At 39.0% G+C, this 23,953-nt stretch overlaps 1 protein-coding gene across 1 annotated transcript; it reads left to right on the forward strand.

Moving 5' to 3' along the window:
* Positions 1-125: 125 nt before the first annotated feature.
* Positions 126-23,670, forward strand: AMTN (amelotin). The gene is made up of 9 exons (XM_055587482.1): positions 126-255; positions 9,063-9,130; positions 12,480-12,566; positions 13,544-13,609; positions 14,733-14,822; positions 18,240-18,275; positions 19,923-19,949; positions 22,414-22,678; positions 23,491-23,670. The coding sequence occupies exons 1-9, from the start codon at positions 195-197 to the stop codon at positions 23,499-23,501; spliced, it is 711 nt and encodes a 236-aa protein (XP_055443457.1). The 5' UTR covers positions 126-194; the 3' UTR covers positions 23,502-23,670.
* The last annotated feature ends 283 nt before the right edge of the window (positions 23,671-23,953 follow it).

Raw genomic sequence — 23,953 nt, forward strand, 5'->3', positions numbered from 1 at the left:
AGTGTCCATAATAATAAAGACTTCTTACTGAAAACACATCTATCTGAACCCACACCACTTAACCAAGTCGTTGAGGATTATTGGAAATGATCTCACAGCAGAACAACTGGAATTACTAGACACGCTTGCCCCAGACCACCAGTCTCTAGTCAGCATGTTCACTCACACTTCAAAGTATTGTCAAAGCCAAGTCCATGTGCTGGATGGACAGTGAATCCAAAGAAGCAAAAACTTCAAAGTCTGGAGCAAAGAAAGGTTAGTAGTCAAGGGGGCACCAACCCAGAAGATGGGAGATGTTGACTGTCTCAAAAGCACCCTGTTTCCTGGCCAGGTTGTAAGGTTTATAAAGGCAAAAATGATAAAGGGGAGTGGGCAGGACTCTTCATGATTTTAGCTTCCTGATAAGACGCAGATGCAGACTTCCTAGAACTGCTTTTTTTGCTTGATGTGTCACTGTGGTGATTGTGATTGAACTATGTGTTTCTGTAAAGCAAACTATTAAATCATCGTCTTGTGATCCCTTAACTTCTTTCCAGGAGAGAGAAAAAGGCGATGGTTGTGGCATTTTATAATTGACTTAGAGCCTTGGTGATGGTTCGGGAGTTTCAGTTCTTAATTGGCCCTCCCTGTGTCATCAATTTTAAGTCGGTTTGGGGCCAGCCGGTTGAAGCCACAGGACATTATCTCAACAGTGTCGGGTCATAAATCAAGGCATTGGTTTAAGCTACCAGTCATGGAAGAGATTACGTTGGGCTTGTTTTTCCCTTGTTTTTGCATTCTCTCACTTTCCCAGGTAGTAACTTTGAATCTGCTCTTTGGAACTCAGGGAAGGTCTAGAAGATTAAAGCCTTTTTCTGTAAACAAGAAATGGGAGACACAGAAAGGCTTCTGACCCTGGGGGAACTCCACAGGGCCCAGTTCAGTTTTAAAAGGATTATGTTATATATTCTTCAGCCTAAAATCTCAGTCTCTCGCTCTTCTCCCTCAGCTCTTAGTAAATGAACTTACCTAATATTTAACAATTCCCTCAATGTATTGCCACTACATCTACAAATCTGCCTGCAATTGTTTCCATCTTGCTGCTGCTGCTAAGTCGCTTCAGTCATGTCTGACTCTGTGCGACCCCAGAGACAGCAGCCCACCAGGCTCTGCCATCCCTGGGATTCTCCAGGCAAGAACACTGCAGTGGGTTATCATTTCCTTCTCCAATGCATAAAAGTGAAAAGTGAAAGGGAAGTCGCTCAGTCGTGTCCGACTCTTAGCAATCCCATGGACCGCAGCCCACCAGACTTCTCCATCCATGGGATTTTCCAGGCAAGAGTACTGGAGTGGGGTGCCATTGCCTTCTCCGGTTTCCATCTTACTTGTCTTTATTCCTGTTACAGTGGCCCAGCCAAAGATCAAACCCTCTATTTGTGCTCTAGATACAAAACACCCTGCCTTCCCAGCGCCTTTACTCCTTTATTTCTTCACCAAGTCACAGCTAAAGTCTTCAAAAGGCCGAGTTATCTACAGATATCCTATCATCTGGTGTTCACATCTTTACCTTTCACTCACCTCTCAATGTCCTCTGATTCAGCTTTCATCCCAGGATTCCAATTCCTCAGTTCACCAATGACTTCACTGCTGTTGTTCAGTCGCTCAGTCATGTTCGACTCTTTGTGAACCCCTGGACTGTAGCCCACCAGGCTCCTCTGTTCATGGGATTTCCCAGGCAAGAATACTGGAGTGGGTTGCCACTGCCTTCTCTAGGGGATCTTCTGCACCCAGGGACTAAACCTACATCTCCTGCACTGGCAGGTGGATTCTTTACCACTGAGGCACCAAAGAAGCCCTCACCAATGATTTACTTGCTGCTAATTTAAATGGACTTATTTCAGTAGCTATTACACTTTATCTCTTATCAACTCCCCACACTTTGATCACTTTGTCATTCTTCAAAAATTCTCTTACTTTGCCCTGTCTAAAACTGTCCCCTCCAAGTTTTACTCCTGTGGTGCTGCTGCTTTGCAATCTCTTGTACAGACTTCTCCACCTCCATCCAAACTTCAAGATGTTGGCCTTGGGTATATTTGGTGTTGTCTATTCTCATTTTCGGAGAAGGCAATGGCACCGCACTCTAGTACTCTTGCCTGGAAAATCCCATGGATGGAGGAGCCTGGTAGGCTAGGAGTTGGACACGACTGAGCGACTTCAGTTTCACTTTCACTTTTATGCACTGGAGAAGGAAATGATAACCCACTCCAGTGTTCTTGTCTGGAGAATCCCAGAGATGGGGGAGCCTGGTGGGCTGCTGTCTCTGGGTTCGCACAGAGTCGGACACGACTGAAGCGACTTAGCAGCAGCAGCAGCAGCATTCTCATTTTACATCATAGATAACAAATTGGCAACCTTCCAGCTCATCACCACTGTATGAAAAATAGTAAATATCTAACAGCTATGTGCTTGAATAATTAGTTATAAGACCAGAACTCAGTTGGGTTTAGGGGAAGGGGAAGAGGACACAATGTAAAACTAGCCACTAAAGTGAGCCCCAAGACAAGAAATTCCTCCCCACCCCACATCAACAGTTTCTCCTAATAGTTAACATAAATTACCTAGACTAATTGATAACAATTGTCCAACAATAGACACTTAAGGATATCCTTGACATCTGGTGATTTTAAAATACGATCAGGAGGTTGTCTGGAGTATTTAGCCTGGGGTCTACAATCGAGAAAATCATACAGCTTAACTATACAGCCAAATAAAAGCTATATTAGAACGCCCAGTAAAATGAGTGTCAAATAAAGACACTACCACTAATTTACTCTCTTACTTCTCTTCTAAGATACAGTGATAGTTTTTTTTGTTTACCTCTCTGATGCGAAGAGCTGACTCATTTGAAAGACCCTGATGCTGGGAAAGATTGAGGGCAGGAGGAGAAGGGGACGACAGAGGATGAGATGGTTGGATGGCATCACCGACTCAATGGACATGAGTTTGAATAAACTCCAGGAGTTGGTGATGGACAGGGAGGCCTGGCGTGCTGCAGTTCATGGGATCACAGAGTCGGACATGACTGAGCAACTGAACTGAACTGAACTGATCAATCTCGTAAGTCAGCAAAGGAAAAGTAGAACCAAGAAAAGAGCAGGCCAGCTTCATCTCAATAAAACTCTGATAAAATTCAACTTGTTCTAAAACCACCTGATGAGTTAAAAAAAAGAGTCCCAATTTAAAACTCATCCAGAAATAACTGGTCAGCCAAGAGTTGGCTCTAAACAAATTCACTGAAGACCAGCTAATCAACAAAGTTTACCATTCACAAACTCAACCCCAAATGTTTATTTGAGTTTATATGAAATCAACTTATCAGAAAAGAGCTTCCTCATCCAAAGCTCATCAAAAGGCAGCTTTTTAGCCAGGACCTGGTTCTACACAAATTCACCCAAGACAAGCTGATCTGCAGAGAATTCTTTTGTCCAAAGAAGTTGTTCAGCAAGGAGCTACCCCAAACAGACTCACTCAAAACAAGTCAATACTCATCCAAAACAGCTGCCTCTAAACAAACTCTCCAAAAACTATAAAAAAACATCAAAAAAGTGTTTCCCTTTCCACAGCTGGTTGGAAAACAGTGATCAGCTAAGACCTGTATGTACAAAAAACACTATTCAAGAATAACTAATAAGCAAAGAACCAACCCATCTAAAATGCACCCCAAAACAGCTGTTTAATTAGGTGTTGTCTTACCATACAGTTATCCAAGAGGGGTTTGTTAGGCAAAGAATTGTCCTGACCAAAGCACTTCCTAAAAATGCTCTTCAGTCAGGCACTTGCTCTCCAAAAATTTATATAAAACTCTATAGTCAATCAAACTCTGAACTCTCAAAGCATTTTCTAAAATCTGGTATTCATGAAACACTTTAAAACCTTAACCTAGCTGAAAGCCACCTCAAAACTGACTATACCAAAAAAAAAAAAAAAAAAAAGCTGATCACACCAAATTTTATCCAAGTGCACAAATCAACAAAAGACCTGGACAAACTCAGTCTCATCAAAATGAAATATCTCCTCACCTGCTCCTCTATCAAAACCCATATCCAGATCTAACATTTTCATTTTCAAGCTCTCACCCTCAAACACAAACCTGTACTACCCACAGAAAAGGATATATGCTCAAAAACCTTCTGTAGAGCCACTTTTCTATGGAGTGCTTTGATGAATGAATGCCAGAAGGACAGCCAGTGAATTAAGTGTGTCTAAAATTCTACTTCCCAGGTAGCACTAGTGGTAAAGAACATCTCCTGCCATTGCAGGAGATGCAAGAGAAGTGAGCTTGATCCCTGGGTTGGGAAGATCCCCTGGAGTAAGAAAAGGCAACCCACTCCAGTATTCTTGCCTAGAAAATTCCATGGGCAGAGGAGCCTGGTGGGCTACAATCCATGAGTGAGCGACTAAACACAAAAAATTCTATTAGATAGGAAAAAAACTATATAGGTTTATTACTAATCTCATGAAGTTTTTTTAGATTGGGTATTGGGAAAATATGTCCAGAATTCTTGGCAGAGTGGTTTGGCCATTGGTTACAGGTGATAAAGTTGACAAGAAAATCTTAACTTCTTTTTGGAAGTAAACTAATTACCACTTTGAACAGACATAATCTAAGGCATCTCTTTTTCTCTTAACTTCCACCCTGTTGCTCTGCCAAAAATAATCGAAATTCTACCACAGTAGAGTGGATGCTTCCCAGGTGGCTCAGTGGTGAAGAACCACCACCCTCCACCCCGGTCAACATAGGAGACGCAGATTTGATTCCTGGATTGGGAGGATCCCCTGGAGAAGGAAATGGCAACCCACTCCAGTTTTCTTGCCTAGGAAATCCCATGGACAGATGGGAGCTGGGTGGGCTACAGTCCATGGGGTCACAAAGAGTTGGACACAACTGAGCGACGGAACACAACAAAAGAGTGGTTGTGCACAGCGGGGCTCTCAGGAGAGATCCATGAAACCCCTGAAGTTGGTGGATACACATTGTGTTCATGGGCATATGTGCATTTTTCCTGAGGAGACAGTGTCCATAAATCAAAGAAACATAAACTAAAGCCAATAAGAAATACCAAGAAATGTCTAGACCTACAGGGCTAGGTGTTGCCTGTAGTTCACAAAATACTGTAATGAATCCTGATAGCCGAAGCCATTTAAGAAAAATAAATTACCTCTCTGTTTTTGCTGATGTCTCTCAGTTTTCAAAAGATTTAGGAATTTTCCCCTTTTATATTACCTATTTCTTGACTCCCACCTCCATAATTATATTATTGCAAGTATCAGCTTTCAAAGTTAAAATTCCTTGTCTAAGAAAGTACTTTGCTTTCTTTATTTCCCACATTTATTTTGGTCAAAACCTATGGACTGCTCAGTTTACCTCTCTGTTTTTACTGATGTCTCTCAGTTTTCGAAAGATTTAGTAATTTTCTCCTTTTATATTACATATTTCTTGACTCCCACCTCCATAATTATATTATTGCAAGTTATCAGCTTTCGAAGTTAAAATTCTTTATCTAAGAAAGTACTCCACTTTCTTTACTGCCCATGTTTATTTTGGCCAAAAACTATGAACTGCTCAGTTTCCAAGCTAGGGTATGTCCCATTATAGCCTGGGGTTGGAGACATGTCTACATCAGGCATTTGATGCACTGTCAGTTCCCTGAATCACCTGATGTCCAGACAGTCACACAGTGATTCAACTGAATCGGCTAACCACTGGCACCAAACTCTAGGCTGGCAACAGAACCCAAGTCTCCTCACCTAAACCCAGGAACAACAGTGGCATAAAATTCAACTCTACTTCTTCCAAAAAGAAAACAAAATTAAAGAAGTCCCTTCCCCTACACATTTGTTGAAAATAATGCTCAGGAAAAAGGATTCCCCAGTGTCATAGCCTCCCTCCCACTCAGTGAGGCTCAAATATTTAATGTCCCCCCCACAAAAGGTACGGAGAAGGCAATGGCACCCCACTCCAGTACTCTTGCTTGGAAAATCCCATGGACGGAGGAGCCTGTTAGGCTGCAGTCCATGGGATTGCTAAGAGTCGGACACGACTGAGCAACTTCACTTTCACTTTTCCCTTGCATGCATTGGAGAAGGAAATGGCAACCCACTCCAGTGTTCTTGCCTGGAGAATCCCAGGGACGGGGGAGACAGGTGGGCTGCCGTCTATGGGGTCGCACAGAGTCGGACACGACTGAAGTGACTTAGCATAGCATAGCACAAAAGGCAAGCTCCTTAAGGGCAGGGATTTTTGCCCCTGTTTTATTCCCAGAAACTGAAACAATTTGAGCAGAACATAGAGTGAATGTATGCTAGTTGACGGGTTAGAAGAACAAACTGACAGAATAAAAGAATGAATAAACGTGCCTATGAAAGCCTGTAAGAACATACTGTTTCTTCCCTTGTACATCCCTCCGCCCTTATGTGTCAGTGCCCCTCTTAATATTACCCCATTTACCATGCTCTTCACTGTCCCATCAATCATATCTATTCTTCAAATCCGCTTAAAGCCCCGTCTCTTCTCTGAACTCCACCTCACTCCAGCGCCCTACAGTATGAAAGTGAAAGTGAAAGTGAAGTCGCTGAGTCGTGTCCGACTCTTTGCGACCCCACGGACTGTAACCTACCAGGCTCTTCTGTCAAAGGGATTTTCCAGGCAGTAGTACTGGAGTAGATTGCCATTTCCGTCTCCAGGGGAATCTTCCCAACCCAGGGATCGAACCCAGGTCTCCCGCATTGTAGACAGACGCTTTACCGCCTGAGCCACCAGGGAAGTCCAATCAGACAGTATATACCTCTGCAATTTATCCATCAACATGCAGTGACCCATGTGGTGCTCTGCAAAGACATTAACATAGAAGACACTGAAGAATCACAAGACATGGCTCAGGAACTTTCCATCTAGTTCAAGAGAAACATACAATCAGGAAATAATGAAAGAGCTCTGTCTGATTGAGATGAAGGAGATAATGTCGATGGAGAGCCAAAAGAAGTAATATTAAGAGAAACAGAAAAACAAAAATACTACAGGTGATTAAAATTAGGTATCTCTCCAACCCTGTCTTTCACCACTGCCCTCACCTCATTTTGTTCCTGTGATAAGGAGCAATAACATTTGTCCTCCATCTATAAAAACTTGTTCTGCCTGGATGCTCTCCTTGCATTCACAATGAATGAATCCTTTTTATTCTCCAAAAACAGCTCAGAAGTCACCTCCTCTAGTAAGCCCTCTCTGCCCTCCTGCCCCCAACAAAATTAACCAAGCTCCCCTCCATACCTGTGAATACTCCTAGGAGTACACTTAACTGCTTCTCAGGTGATGCAGTGGTAAAGAATCCATCTGCCAATGCCCAGAGACCCAAGAAAAGCAAGTTTGATCCCTAGGTCGGGAAGATCCCTTGGAGTAAGAAATGACAACCCATTCTAGTATTCATACTTGAAAAAGTCCATGGACAGAGAAACCTGGCGGGCTACAGTCCATGGGGTCACAAAAAGTCTCAGATGCAAGTGAGCACACACACATACATTATTACACTTACCAAGGGTATACTGGTTAACCTTTGTGTGTCCCCTATTCTTACCTGACTGTAATGAAAGTTGACTGTGCAATGAATAGTTATAGAAAAGCTTTGGGAAACAACTCATTGTCTCAGACATTCTATAGTTTGTGAGCATGTGTGCTAAGTCGCTTCGGTCATATCCAACTCTGGGACCCGATGGTGTGAGGCCTGCCAGGCTCCTCTGTCCATGGGATTCTGCAGGCAAGAATATTGGAGTGGGTCGTTTTCATACCCTCCTCCAAGGGATCCTCCCAACCCAGCGATCGAACCCACATCTCTTACGTCTCCTGCACTGGCAAGCACTTTACCACTGTGCTTTACCACTTTGCCACTAGTGCCACCTGGGGAGCCCATTCTATACCCTAAAACTAGCCAACTCTAAGCTGGCCTTCCAAGTGAAACCCTAGCATGACACAGATTTACCTTTGATTTAGACTAAGAATTTGCATACCTCCCTCCTTACACATAAGGCTAAAGAAAACTCCCAGTAAAGCCCAGGGCCCTGAAAGCCTATGGTGAGCACTTCATTGTTCTGTTTGTGAAAGAAACCTCAGTGGACCCCTGCATTTTGCTTAGATTACTGTAGCTTTTCCCCCATTTGAAATAAAATACACCATTCAATGCTTCTGGAGGCAATCTGGCCATTTCCCCCATTATTGAAATTTTAAACATACATATCCTTTAGTACAGTACTTTTAAGAAAAATATTTACAAAAAAATACTCCCACTTGTGTGAAAAAACTTTATAAGGATGTTCACTGTGCCACTTTTATAATTACAAACTAAAATGAAAATGGATTAACTGTGCACCAAAAGGAAATGGAATATAATGCAGCCATTCAATAAATGAAATAAATCTATACCTATTGACAAATAGGTTGCTGATTATTTATAAAGTAAAACAAAGTAAATTGCAGAGAAATATACATAATAGTTCTCATTTTTTAACATAGGCAGCTATATTTTGATGTTTGATTTATGTGCCCATGTACACATGATAAAACAGGTACTCTGGGAAGTCATTTGGGAAGGAGATGGAAGTGAAGAAAGATTGTAACTTTTTATTGTCTGCACTTTTTTAATTATACAAGGCATGTCTTCCTTGAATACCCTCTATTCAAATGGCAGACATTGGGTAATATGATGTCTGCAGCTAATAACGCACCTAATGAAGTGTTGGGAAATGAAAGAAACCAAATGACTTCACTGGCAGCTAAGTCCTGATTGGCCCCTCAGTTGCCAGCCTCCTGGAGTCAAATTTAAATTCCTCCTACACACTCATAGCTCACCTAAGGGTAAAAATTTTCAGCATACAGACTAGAGAAATCACCTCACCTGTACATTTTCCATAGTGAAGAGAAAGGTAACAGAACTGACCACGTTTCAAAGAGACCACTCATTTTTTTCACGTACCACTTTGTCTCAAAAAAGAAAAAAACAGAGTGAAAGAATAACATTACTTTGTTGATTCAGGTAACAATTTGAACATGAAGGCTGCGATTCTACTGTTTTGTCTTCTAGGATCAACTCTGTCATTACCGGTAAGTACACCCTGTTTATTTTATGCACCACCCAGCCTTAACTGCATCTCTAACGGTAGACCTCTCTCTCCCTCTCTGCCAAAACTTCTCTGTTTGTGACCAATTCCCTTAGTTTCCTGTTTTTATTTCCCAAGCTGAAAGATGATAAGCTAATGAAGTATTAGTGTATATTCCAACGTACTTACATTGTATCCACTTTATCATGGTAGAATATTCTTTGATTATTTTTGACAGAGCAATAGGGCAGAAATTAAGAGAAAAAGGGATGCGGTGGGTTATGTCTGCTCAAAGTGGCTAATTATTTTACTTCCAAAAAGAAGTTAAGATTTTCTTGCCAACTAATTATTTTTTCATGATTAAAGATGTAAACTACATTTTCTGAGTTTTCTAATTGGAAACACAAAACATCTAAATTATAAAAACTCTAAAAAGTCTACCAAATTGTGCAATAACAAGAGGATATTAGAAGGCAGATAATATTTTTTACTTAGAACATTTCATCACAAAATAAGTTCACATATAACAGGTTTAACAAAAAGAGAACCTAGTATTCAAACGTGTATTCCAACTATCCTCCAATATTTTATAGACATAATATGAGTGGTTTGGATCGCTACGTAAATTTCCTTTTGTTTGCGATGCTTCAGTGTGGACAATGAGAAAAAAAATTAAGGATATTTACTATGAATTAGCAGAACAAAAATAACATTCTCAATTAGGCTTCAAGCTCACTTAATACTTGCTTACTCATCCATGCAATCAACAAATATTTATTGAAAACTCTCTATATACCAAATAATGTGCTAGTTGTTAAAAATAGAATGGTGAGAGAAAAAAAAAGACATAATCCTTCATAAGGACTATTTTTAATGATAAATTATAAATTGTAACCATGATTAGTTCTATGAAGGAGATGAACAGGGTGATCTTCATGGAGGGGATGGAACAAACATAAAAAACCAACCTCCTTCTTATTTCATTCCACACATTTATCATTCTTTAAAGAAGTCTCCTGCAAAAATTTAATCTTTAAACAAGGTAAATTAGGAAGTTAATTTTTTTAATGTGGATTTTTGCACTTCACTGAATAAATTTGCCAAAAGGTTGTTCTAAGTTGGGTATCTCTTGTGAATTTAAATTACTATATAATTTGTGAAAACTCAAGACAAAACTTTCTAGAAGCATAGCTATCATTCAAGGTGGACCAAGGAGTAGTGTACAGATTCATGCAGACTGGGAGAGCAGCAAGAATCAGTGGTGTAGGAAGTGTGAGAAGTAACATTAAAATGTCTATTAGGTATCATAGTAGGATTTATCTAATAAAAACTCGGGACACAGGGGCAAGGTTTTTTTTTCAATTACTTGTAAATGAATTTGTTGAATTATCATAAAGGTATATGAAAGAATAGATTTGAAAATATGAACACTTAATGTAGCCTAGCAATTGTTTCAATAGATCAAAAGTTTGGGAATATGGGCGTACATTGGAGCTGGGACACTTGGATGTTTGGGAGAGTGGTCAGGGTAAGCCTCAAAAGGAAGGTGAACTCAAGCAGGTGAGGGAGTGAGCCAATGTCTGGGGAAAGAGTGTTCCAGGCAGAGGGAACAGGTGGCAGTGAGGTTCTGAGGTAGCATGGGCCTCGGGTGTCCCAGAGACAGCAAAGAGCCTAAGTAGCAGTAATGGAGTGAATGAGAGGAAATGAGGTCGAGTGGGCGTTCAGAGAGGTGCTGGGGGGCCAGGGTTTGAGGGCCTTTTGGGCCATTGTAGTGTCCCTGACTTTTACTCTGAGTGAAAACAGAGGTTAAGGCAGCGGTTGAACAAAGACATGAACAGACAAGACTGCAGTTTTCAAAGGATCCCTCTGAATACCATGCTGACAATGAATCATAGGAGATGAAAACACCTTTGCAGAATTTGTACTTACATAATCTTAAGGCTTAAAGGGACTCCTAAGGGCAGATAGTGCCAATCCTCTCTCTTATGACTGAGGGAAAAGACCAAAGTGAAGTCAAGAGGCGTTGTCAGCTCCAGGATTTACCCAAGTGACCCAAGAGTCAGTGCAGTGCTGGGGGAGCCACAGGACACTATCCTTGGGGACATAGCCAGGAGCAAAGGCCAACTAGAGTCAGCCTGGACAGGAAGCTTCCACCTGAATGCAGCTGGAAGGCTAAGAGAAGCAAATAGAAGGACTCATTTCTTCAAGGACTAAAAGTCCTTGCAGGAATTCCTAGTACAGGCTCTACAACTCATAAAATCACTGTGGGCAGGTCATAGTGCTTCTCGGTTTCATGGATAAACTAGAATAATACAACTAGGTCATATGGACTCAAAAAGACTTTTACCCCTAAAATTCAGTTATTCTTAATACACTAAGAAAATACTCTGACCAAGCAGGGGACTGAATTTCTATTACACGAGTGACTTTTCAGGTTCAAGGCTGACAGCTTCATGAAAATGCAGTAGAAATCGAGGCAACTTATCTTCAAGCATTAGGAAAAAGCAAATGTGTACAGAGCTGAGGTGTGGACTATATATTTTATGTCCCAGAGGAGGAAAAGAAATGACTACCACCAGAAAACCACGTGCCCTACTCACCCTCTGTCCCTCCCCACAGCACCCTTCCTGGTCTGGCACTTTCCCTTTCTACAGCTGCCTCTCCTGTCATGCACAAAATGTTCCAGGGAGTTAAAACTGTTTCAAAACACACAGGGGCTAAAGGCAGATTTTTGCATTTTGGGTAAACTTATTACCTCCTGGAAATAAATGGATACAAGACCTCAAACCATTTTAAAGTTGAAATTATACCTCTACAATATTTATTAAATTTTTTTTTCCTTGCTCCTACCCCTAGGTGGGGGTGAAATATTCTATAAGCAGTTTAAATTTAGTTGTCCTTTAAGATTCAACCTTGGCATGACTTTCAGTCAGGAATGGGTAAAGCTAGAAGTTATATTGTTTCTGTCTTAAAACAGGTCATCCAGGAGAAGAGAATTTTTAAAGTCTCCTTGTTCATTCTCTTTCTAAACCTTAGTCTTCTTTCAGTTTTTTACAGATCACCTGACATAAGTTTCTTTACTCTGAGGTCTGCTCTCTCAAGCCTGAGCTGGAGGAATGCTCCCTACTGGATAACTTCATCCTACCAAATAGTTTAATAATTCTTTGTCTTGTTCCCAGTCAATGTGGGGGAGGGAGAGCTGGTCATGACAGGTCCAGTGTGTGTATATAAGGTCTCTTCACTTGGTATTCTGCTAGCTTTCTTTAAGTTCAGACTCAAGGCAAACTCAAAAAGACTTGTGAACACACATGAAAAATGGTAGATGCTGCTTCGTCAAATATTTGTTATCACAGATGCAGCTCAACCCTGCTTTGGTGCTTCCTCCTACCAAGCTTGTTCCAGATCAGGCAACACTGCTAAACCCACAGCAGCCAAGTCAGGTAAGAGTCCTACAATGCTGAACATCTGGAGACCAGCAAAGCGAACATGCTAAGGCTGGTGGATTTAAAGTCAAGATTCACCCAAAGTTTCATGACTGAGCAAGAGAGAGAAAAGCCTTATTTGGGGGGAAATAAAAACAAGAAACATACTTTTTTAATTAATATTTCTTATTTCATTCTTATTATTTCAACACATATTCATTCCTATTCCTTTTGTCTGAGTAATAATTTGGTTCAGCAGCCAAATCTAGTCAATTCTGAAAAGCAATAGCTACACCTATTGAAAAAGCTTGGTCATCTATGCCTTTGAAGAACTGAGAATTAAGCAAATACGGTACTTGCCAGAACCTACAGGGATTAAGAGGTAATCCATAAAAACAGTTGCAGATTTCCTAGTGGTTTTAACTATTATTGTTGATGAACTGATGTGTTACTGTAAAATCTGTCATTGAAGCATATTTAAATACTTTTGAAAACTGAATGGTCTCCTAGCTACCCTCCCCCTTCTTCCCATCCTCCCTCTGTTCAAAAAGACCTCTCCTTACCTACATCTAGACTTTGTGAAAATGGTACAGTAACACTAGCATAAAGTTTTCATTTTGGTCTATGGACATTACACAATACTCAAGTCACTAGCCAACCTTCTGCCTTAAGGAACTTGAAGCTTAGAGGACTTTCCTTAAAAAAGAATACAAAATTAGATATGAAAAATTAGTTACTAAAGTGAAAAATTCACGGTGAGATAAGAAATGAGTAAATTACACACTTTTAAGCTGATAAATACCTTCAACCTGACACATTGCTTGGGTACCTCCAAGGGCCATGGAAGGGGCAATGCTGGTGAGAGGCCCTGAAGCTTTAGCTTCATGGTAAATCCACCTGCGATAGAAGTAATGGTACTTGAGGATATAAACCACTGATGGCATTGTAAAACCAGACAACTTTTTGTCTCACATATTAATTTCAATGCCCTGCAGGTCTTCTCTTCTTTAAGTCTAATTCCTTTGACACATATGCTCACACTGGGGTCAGACTTGCAACTGGTAAGTACCTTTTATATCATTTTAATGTCCATTTTTAAATAAAAATAATACCTCATGTTGAGTGTATATATGGGGGGTGGGTATCCACAGATGTACACATACATACATTTCACTGTAGATAAACGGAAAGAGAGGTGACAGAGAAAAGTCAAAGAGAGCTGAATACGATTCAATACAACATTAAAATTGTTCTTATCTTTAAGATTATCTCTAAAGGAATTAATCTAATTCTCAAGTCTTTACTTCTTTAGTTCTCACCTCCTCTCTCAGCCCCCCTTCTCATTCCTCCAACATATCTTCCTCACGGGGCTTTCCTGGTGGCTCAGACAGAATCTGCCTGCAATGCAGGAGACCTAGGTTTGATTCCTGAGGAAGATCCTCTGGAGAAGGGAATGGATACCCACTGCAGTATTCTTGTCTGGAGAATCCCATGGACAGAGGTGCCTGGCAGGCCACAGTCCATGGGATCGCAAAGAGTCAGACACAACTGAGCGACTAACACTTTCACTTTTTCACATCTTCCTCACAGCCTATACGACATCCAAACACTATGACTGCTATTATCACCCCAACAACAAGAGCAAATGAGAAGGGATGGGAAAATCTACATTCTTCTCATAGAATGTCTGTATAGTTTAATCTGTCTGGGGAATAAAATAATTAATAAATTTCTTCCCTGCTTAAAGTGGGTTTTTCCCCAGTGGTCAGATTTAAATGTAGTACTAGATCATATTCAAGCTACTTTATTTGGACCCTCACAATTTTCATGGGGATACCTATGAAGCAACTCATTTTCTTCATAAGAAAGCTATCAGGAAAATTCCTGGAACCATTGCTGTCATAGCCAAAAGGGGAAGGCAAGTATGAGATCATCTAAGTAATCCTCAGGAGAATGGGTTAAATGCCAAAGGAAACCTGAGTGTGAGAAAAGTTAGTCCTGGACTTCACGGTTGTACTAGCAGACTAAACAGGTCTCTGAACTTCATTTGTATTCCTAATTCCAAAAGCAATGTCATCTACTATAGATTTGCAAAGTAAATCCTCCCTTTTACATCTAGTAAATACAGTTTCATATCCTGGATGTTCAAATTGAAACAAGACAATCTTCCTCATTGCCCTACAGCTAAATCCTGCTGCAGGGATGCCATCTGGTACACAGACCCTCCCACTGGCCCTGGGGGGACTGAAGGTACAGCAGCAGCTGCAACCACAAGTAAGTTCAAAGCCCTGCTCAGTTTAACACTGGCGTTTCCCCTCAGGTGAAAGCCTAAAGGAGGGGAAAGAATATTTTCAAGGTTCTTGAAAATTTTACCCAGACACTTTGCAGACGGAGGTCCTATTAAACTTATGACCATCTTTGGCAATTTGGTTCTTGCTGAAACTCCATGAAAACACACCCAGAAAACTGAGTGTGCTGCCCCATCGCCTCTCAAGAGTACACTTGTAACAGGTAACAGGAAACGTGAAGAGCTAGGGAAGATTGAGAAGTAAAGAATAAAGCTGGGAATTGAGAGGCATCAGGATTCTTCTCCAGCTTGCTCTGTTTCTATGAAAGACTTTCTGAGTGACCAGAATCATTCCAAAGAAAAGACAAGGGATGGACATAGCTTATTTCCAGAAAATCTAATCTCCTTTTTGTGCCCCTTTTCCATGCCTCCTTTCAAGTTCCTGAGAATCCTCTAGTTCCTTTTCTTCTCCCATAATTATTTGCTTTTAGGAAAAACTCCCCAAAGCCTTCTCACACAAAGATTTAAATGACATACTTAGGACACCACCTCTTTTAGAAATGCTTGCATTTTAACGGCAAAGCCCAAACTTTTCTTCTTGGAATTTCTCTAAATAGTTTAATGACTCTGGAGAAAAATACAGTGATTCTTTATGACTAATTGGTTATCATTAACTTATTCTCCCTAACACATACCCTCAGTCCCTATCATTCCCACATAGTCTGATTTTTTGTAGAAGTTTCTTGATTATTACATACACGCTATATGTTAGTTACAGAGAATTTAGAAAAAAAGATAAGAAAAGGAAAAACTAAAATTCACTCATAAGCCTACCAGTCAGAATTAAACCCTGTCAGCATTCTAGAGTATGACCTTTCAGTCTTTGTTCTATGCATATAAGTATAGTTTTTAAAGAAAATATGTTCTTACTATATTTAATGTTCTATAATCTAACTTTTTCACATAATACATTTTGAAAAGACTTTCCTATATTTTGAATATTCACTTATAATATTGTGAATAGCATAATATTGTTTTCAATGATTGCTTAGTATTCCACCATATTGCAAAAGTTTGTGTTTTTTCCAAAATTTTTACTTCCATAAATAATACCACAGTGAACATCCCTTAACTAAGTCTTTGACCATATTGGTGATTCTTTCCTTAAGACTAGGAATAGAATTTGTGAGTCCAAAGACATTAAAAAAAGTAAGACTTAATACACATTCCCAAAAAGTGAAGCATGACTATATCCTATCTTCCTACCACTATGGACACCCAACTTACAGTAGCAAGCTTGCATTAATTAGTAATTATAATCAAAGCTGAGTTTAATTGACAAAATTATTTTAAGCTGCTCAATTTAAATTCTACATCGTATTCAACCAATGGTTTTCCCTGTACCTTCTTTTGTCCAAGATAACAACACAAAAGACTATACTGCTTAATTTACTCATATTTGTAAAATTCTGTAATGTAACTAACTGTTACATTTCTTTTTTAATACTGATGTATATATTCGTAGATCAGTCAGTACTTATTTCTTACAGATATATTAGAGCCTTCACTCCAAGTGTTTTCTGTTATTTATATCTTAATAATAAGAGTGATCCTCTGAAAAAGACTAGAGAGAGTTGTTTACTGCACAACCTTGGTATAGTCCATCTGCCAACTGCCCCCAGTTTCAGTTTCAATTGCTGCCCTGTTCTAACCTCAAAGTCAGACTTAGTACATCTTCATATTCCCCAAAGAGTATATCCACTGGAGTCCAAGGCAGTAGTGGGCACTGTAGATGGTATTAAAGATTCGGTAGAGACATTTGACATGCATGGCCCCTTCATCCAATAATATAAATCAATCCTCATTCTCTGTGGGGCTTCTTCAAAGTCTCTAGGCTATACCACCACCAAGGGTCCTCATACATGCCTTCTCCTGTGCAGGCGCAACGGCTCTGACCCTGTCTCTCCCTACGCAGAATACCTTATATCCCCTGCCGGAAACCTGGGCACATGTCCACAGCTCTCATTAGCGAAGCAAGTCCAGTGCGGCTAAGAATGAACTCTAGAACCACACAACTTCTGGCCAAATCCTGGCTCTCCACTCACTCCCTATGTGGCTAAGTTACTTTACCCTCTGTGACTCATTTTCTTAATCATTTAAAACAGGAATTAATTAGAACCTTACCACTAGAGCTGTTAGAAGGATTAAGTGAGTAAATCTACATAAAACACTTAGAACAGTACCTATCACATGGTAATCATTCAATACATTTAGCTATTATTTCAAACAAATTCTCTATGAAAAACTAACAACTTCTCTCCTTACTGTTACATTGGTATTACATTAGTTAATTATCTTTCATTATAGTTTTTAGACATCTGTGGTTTCCTCTTTGTATCTTTTTGTTCCTTCTAATTTGCCTTTAAAGAAGAACTTTCCATTTTGTTTTCTCCCAAATCCTTTGTCCCTTTCCTTTGATCCATTTTTTCATTGCCACCCTGAAGACTATTTGTTTATGGTCAGTAGCCAAGGATCTGACTGAGAGTAAGGCTTTTTCCTAAATGTTTGTACTTTTTATCTTTGGGCATTATGGGTATTACTGTACAAACTTCTTGAGAAATAATAAAGGTCTTTTTATAAGACTTTCAAATCTTTTAGGTTGGGTTGTATTAAAAGTCCCATTTTGATTAAGTTTTATGACACTGGATTTCTATAGAAATAAAAATAAACCTTAAAACCCTAATTCTTTCTAACAAACCCTAAAGTTAGATCTTAGAGTGCTAGAGCATACCAACACCTCACCCAGAGCTTTCCAGCTACAAATTCACTCCATTCACATAGTCATCAGTGACCAGTAGAGTGTTTCTCACTTAGCGCTAAGAACTCTGTTAGGACCAGGGATGTTGAACAATATCATCCATAATTTCCTGCTTGTGCCTCTTTTAATAGCAAAATATCCAGGCAACCATTGTGAGACTAACTATATATGCTTTAAGAAATCTTGATTATTTTAAAATATCCAGTACATGTTTCCATGTATCTTCTGAGATGCCATGTAAAAGAAACATACATTTTATCATCATGATTACTTGGAATAATTTTAAGTTTTCAGATACCTTGAGAACAAAATTATTTTCATCCAATTTACTAACTTCTGCCTTTTAAATGTGCCACCTTAAGCTGGTTTCTAAATCTCTCTGGGCCTAATCTTCTTTTCACAAACTGAATCAGTTCCAATTGCCATCCTTCTCATGAGTCAATATCTATGATTTTAGATGACACACTAAATGGAATATCTATTTAATAAATATTGTGTACTTATTTTGAAAGTTTCGATATTTACATCATCTGCCAGAATTTAACTTTTAGTATATTTTTACTAAATTTTTCTCTCTTTTTTTCAGATGTTACCGGTTATTGTAGCACACTTTGGAGCCCAGGTAAGATTATTTTATAATATGATTTTATTTTAGATCATCTTAGTGTGAAATATTTAACTCTGTATCAATTCACCAGATAGTTGCCAAGCTTTCAATTTTCTCTCACTGTATGAACACTACAAATAGGATAATAACAAGAACATTTACTGGGCACTTACTATGTGCCAGGCACTGTCCTAAACACTTTTTATTTATTATGTGCTATTTCATCTAAGCTTCTAATAATCTTCTATAGTCCATGTTTTTATTTCCAATGTGAAGATGAGTAACTAGCGACACTCACAGTTAGTTGTTCAGTTATATCACACAGTAAATGTCACAGATGAAGCAATCAGTCAATCCTTTAAACCACACTGTCAAGAAAAAAAAAAGAATGAATTAATTAATTAACTGATCTAAAAATTGATGGTGTGGGGGATTTTTTAATCTCAAATTTATTTATTAACTATATGTCTTTTCCCTAAAAATGATAAACTTTCCTCTCTCTCTATTTTTCCGTTGTGAAAGGTAATTCTTGAGATCACTGATACAATTACCAAGACCCAAGATCAAATATGAGCATCAGATGGCAGGTTTTACTTCTTCCTTTTTTTAATTGGAGGATAATTGCTTTACAATGCTATGTTGGTTTCTGCTGTACAACAGCATGAATCAGCTATAAGTTTACATACGTCCCCTCCCTCTTGAGTTTTTACTTCTAAAAGCAGAATCAAATATAAAATTCACACTAACTCTTAATTCCACATCAAGGAACACATCCCAAGGAAATAATCTGAAATACAGAAAAGGTTTATTTACAAATACATTCATCAAAATATTTTTATAGTAAAGACGAATACTGTGTGTGTGCTCCGTCACTCAGTCGCTTCCAACTCTTCGCAACACCATGGATTGTAGCCTGCCAGGCTCCTCTATCCATGGAATTTTCTAGGCAAGAATACTGGAGTGGGTTGCCATTTCTTACTCCAGGTGATCTTCCTGACCCAGGAAAAGAACCCACGACTCTTGGGTCTCCTGCTTTGGCAGGCAGACTTTTTACCATTGCACATTTGGGAAGCCCCCAGAGAAGTATATTAGGTGCAACTTAAATTTAAACAGAAGAAAAATTATTATGTAAACTGTACAGCATAAAAGCAAATACTTGTGACCATTCAAAAGTACATTTGCTAAAATTTGTTGGCAACATGGTTAAAGAATTGCTGTGTAGTATTAAAAGAAAAGGTAAGACACAAATTGTGTAAATGATGTGACTTCTATAACATGTAAAAAAGAAATGTTTGAAAAACATCTGGAAGAAAATACATCAACTCTGCATGATGGGATTATTTTTTTTTCTTTATGGCTGTCTGCATTTTCCAAGTTTCCTCTAATGTGTATATATTACCTAATAATAGAAAATAGGTAATTTTTGAAATGCATAAAACCTCCCATCACTCAGATAAAAAATGTTAGCAGTCCAATACCATGTGCTGACTTGAGTTTTGTAATAAAAGTCTCAAAGCCAGTTTAAATTATTGCTGAAAATTAAAATATATATATATATATCTCTCTTTAAAACCATTTTAAGCTTTTAAATTATGATATATATATATTGCCTCAAATATATTAAAATCTGTCTAGTAATATGTGTTATTATTTTCCTTTTAGGGTACTATCCTAAGCTCAGAGGAACTGGTAAGCAAAAAAAAATTAATTCCTAGTATTTCAAGTTCTTTTCACTGCTACCACAATGCTGTTTCCTATCCTCATATAACTTTTGACCTCAGCCCCTAAACCTGGTACATGCTGTCATACACTGAACAATTTTATAGGTCTTCTCATTAGGTTATCTTTTCTCCAGCTAGGGATTCCATCATCCTTCTTCAGCAACTTCTCCACTGATTTGACTTAGCTTTTGTTTTCCACATATTGATGTCAGATTCAGGTCTATCCAGAAAGTCAATGCATATTTTTAAATTTTATTTAAAGTTGATTAAAATCTAGTGTTATAAGTTATTGAAATACATGCAGATTTAGAATCATATACATATTGATCTTTATCTCAGGAAAGATTCTTTTTTTTACTTAAATGTTTAATGCTTGTAGAAAAATATATTTTTATTCTAGCATCTTATGATGATAAATTAAACCTGCTCTAGACATATGAATAACTAAAGGGCTGAACCCAAAAACTCATAGTACTATGTCTAGGCACTTCTACGCATTTCTCCAGTCATTTTCAGAGAAAAATAATTTGAATTAACGGTATCTAAACTTGACACTAAAGTAAAGAGGAAATATCTGGGAAGATAGTTTTTAAATTTTTGTATTATAAGGAAAGTAGAGATTTGCTTAATTGTTCATAAGTAAAATCAAATAATGGGGCTGTTTTGCCAACACTGATACATGAACACCCATTTCTACCAGTTATGGACCTGATCCTATAAAACAAGCACCTTGGTGGATTTTTCTTTTTATGTATATTGACTTTAATACTCACCAGATTACAAATTAGAGATTTTTAACACAAGTTAACAGAAAAAGACACAGAGGCTAGAAAAACTTTAGCAACATAGGTGCCAAGGTCAATAAAACAGTAGATCTAGATTAAAAACCATTTTTCTATCCACTATTCCAGAGGTTTTCAAGTTTTTTTAGTGAAATGCACAGTAACAGTTATATTTTTCATGTTGCTAAAATATACACATTTTATGAAACAATATTTACCCTTATTATAGAGAGTGCACTGGTAATTTATAGTCTATTATTTTTGCCTTGTTTTTTAATGATGTACGTCTTCTTTATTTCAAGTGCATGGATGTCACAATCCCCAGTTTGAAAACTTCTGTACTCTACTCCTGTCTCTCATCCAGCATAAGCCTAATTCTGGTTTCAGTACCTCATAAATCTAAGACAGTGTTTTCCAAACGTCAGTCCTGGACCATCAAACCACGACAATTTGGAGTGCTGGTTAAAATGCATATTTCTGCCTTCCAGGTGGTATTTGTGTATGCTAACAATTGAGAACCATGCTCAAAGAAACAGACCTGTATCTTAATTATAAGTTCTTAACCCTTTTTATTCTATGAAAATGCTATCAGAACTGGGAGGTCCCAGAGAACTTGTTTCTGCCTGAACTCTCTTCAAAACCAGCTGATTTCCAGGTATTTCATCTTAGGAAGAACTTTTCATGGTAATTTTTTCCCAGGGGAAGAACAACAGGTCTAAGTACCAACAACATTCAATACCAGTGTGCAAATCACTGACAGTCCAATAGAAAGGAGATCCATTGAGTAACCTTAAAGAATACACCAGTGGCTGAATTGCCAAAAGAAATGTTCTTGACTGAATATTCCAATGCCCTTGAAAAAAATATATCAAAAGCAAGCATAAAAGTCATGAGATATGAATTGATTAATCTACTTGACTTCATTTTTCCATTGATTTTTAATCTCTTAAATTACTTTTTGAAAAGTCTGGGCAAAGGAGAGACTGTGGTTTAGGTCAATAAGAGAAATATAGCCTGCTGCAATTGTATGGAGTTTCTGTCTTAGTTCTACTTCCAAATACAATTTATATGAACAAGTGATGCATTGTTCCTTTTCCTGTGACTGACTTGATTCTTGCTTTCCCTTTCTGGGAAAAATGGAGCATAGCAAGGATCCTTAGTAATGAAACCAGCATCAGACTTGGCTCAGGCTGCTGCTGCTGCTGCTAAGTCGCTTCAGTCGTGTCTGAGTCTCTGCGACTCCAGAGACGGGAGCCCACCAGGCTTCCCTGTCCCTGGGATTCTCCAGGCAAGAACACTGGAGTGGGTTGCCATTTCCTTCTCCAATGCATGAAAGTGAAAAGTGAAAATGAAGTCTCTCAGTCGTGTCCGACTCTAGCGACGCCATGGACTGCAGCCCACCAGGCTCCTCCATCCATGGGATTTTCCAGACAAACGTACTGGAGTGGGGTGCCATTGCCTTCTCTGTTGGCTCAGGCTAGGGGGCCATTTTCTCTAAGGAATGCCCAATCTTTACTGTTTTTGCTGACTCTACCCTCTTCATCTGCGAATCCTACTCAAACTTGCTGCTCTCAAAGAAGAAAAGGCTAGTTGACCAGCCTTAAAATGTGTTCTTTTGACTTTGTCTTCTATTTTCTTCTCTCATTCCAGCAAGGGACCTCTCAAATCTTAACAGGCCTTATCTTTCATCCCTTGTTCCCTGGAGCCATCCTGCCCACCAGTCAGGCTAATCCAGATGCCCAGAATGGAATCCTTCCTGCAGGACAAGCAGGAGCAAATCCTGCCAGCCAGGGAACCCCAGAGGACCCCTTCTCAACCCCTAGTGGCACAGACGACGACTTTGCAGCAACCACACCTGCTGGCATCCAGAGGGGCAGGCCAACCACGGAGGAAACGCCCACAGGATCACCCAAAGGTGGGTTCTCTAAGCCAGGAAGACACCCCGGGCCATGAACATCATCTGTGGAGTGAGAGAGAAGGGTTCTTTGTCTTGCCTTGACAAATACAGATCCTAATAGTATCAGGGAGCCCCTTTATTCACTCACATTTGATTCCAGCAATAAGGGAATATTTTTCCAGGATTACTATCCCTACTGGGGCTTCCCTGATAGCTCAGTTGATAAAGAATCCACCTGCAATGCAGGAGACCCCAGTTTGATTCCTGGGTCGGGAAGATACACTGGAGAAGGGATAGACTACCCACTCCATTATTCTTGGGCCTCCTATTGAATATACCCCAAAAGAAAACATTTAATTGCTGACATAATATACTTTCCATGTTGGGTCAGGGCTGAAAATATTTGAAACCAGATGGTGCGCTCCCTTTCCCATCCCCCATACACCCCCTCAAACACACACAGGACACAGTTAATCAATCAAGATACTCTTTCCCACTCACTCATCATGGATGAGACCCAGGACCTTCCTAACATAAGGTGGCAAGCTGCTCTTAGTAATAGACTAGAGTTAGCACAATAGATGAACTCATGTGCCATTCTCTTCAGATGAAACTTAAGAAACATTGTAAGAAGTAAGCTCTCCTAGCATTAACAAACAGATAATCATTTAATCTGTGAGGATGTATAGACCCAAATGTTCCAAATATCCAGAGACAAAAGAATGATTTGTTACTGATACTCTCACCCCAAGAAATTTTCATCTCAAGTAAAAATATTTAAGTGTAACATGCTTATACCTACATTTAAAAAGAGGTTTTTTTTCTTCCAGGAATTCAGTAAGCTGTCTCAATTTTTTTCAACTGAACCATCTCAAATGTGGTGACACATGAGAATCTTTTTCATTGGTCATATTACTGAATAGATTAAGACATACTGGACAGTATCAGAAGAAATTAATTCTTAGCTTATTTTAAAATTTTTCTTGAAATTTCAGAAAATATATACTTCCTGGAGAATACTGACTTCTGAAAAAAATACTAATGAAATGCATAAATTTGTCTTTCAAATATAATATTATGCCACCTTGGACCCAGAAGATACGTACATTAAAAATATACTTTTAAACTGACTCTTTGTCTTCTTTGTGGGAGTGAAAACAAGTCTGACCATTTCAGAAACTGCATTACCTCAGGACACTTAGATGATATTCTTGTCTAGACTGTCTTTGGAAGCAGGAAACGCAGCAGTCATGGGAGTGGACACCAAGCCATGTAAAAACAAGTTCTAATCTT

Source organism: Bubalus kerabau, chromosome 7 (genome assembly GCF_029407905.1).
Source record: "Bubalus kerabau isolate K-KA32 ecotype Philippines breed swamp buffalo chromosome 7, PCC_UOA_SB_1v2, whole genome shotgun sequence".
NCBI lineage: Eukaryota > Metazoa > Chordata > Mammalia > Artiodactyla > Bovidae > Bubalus > Bubalus kerabau.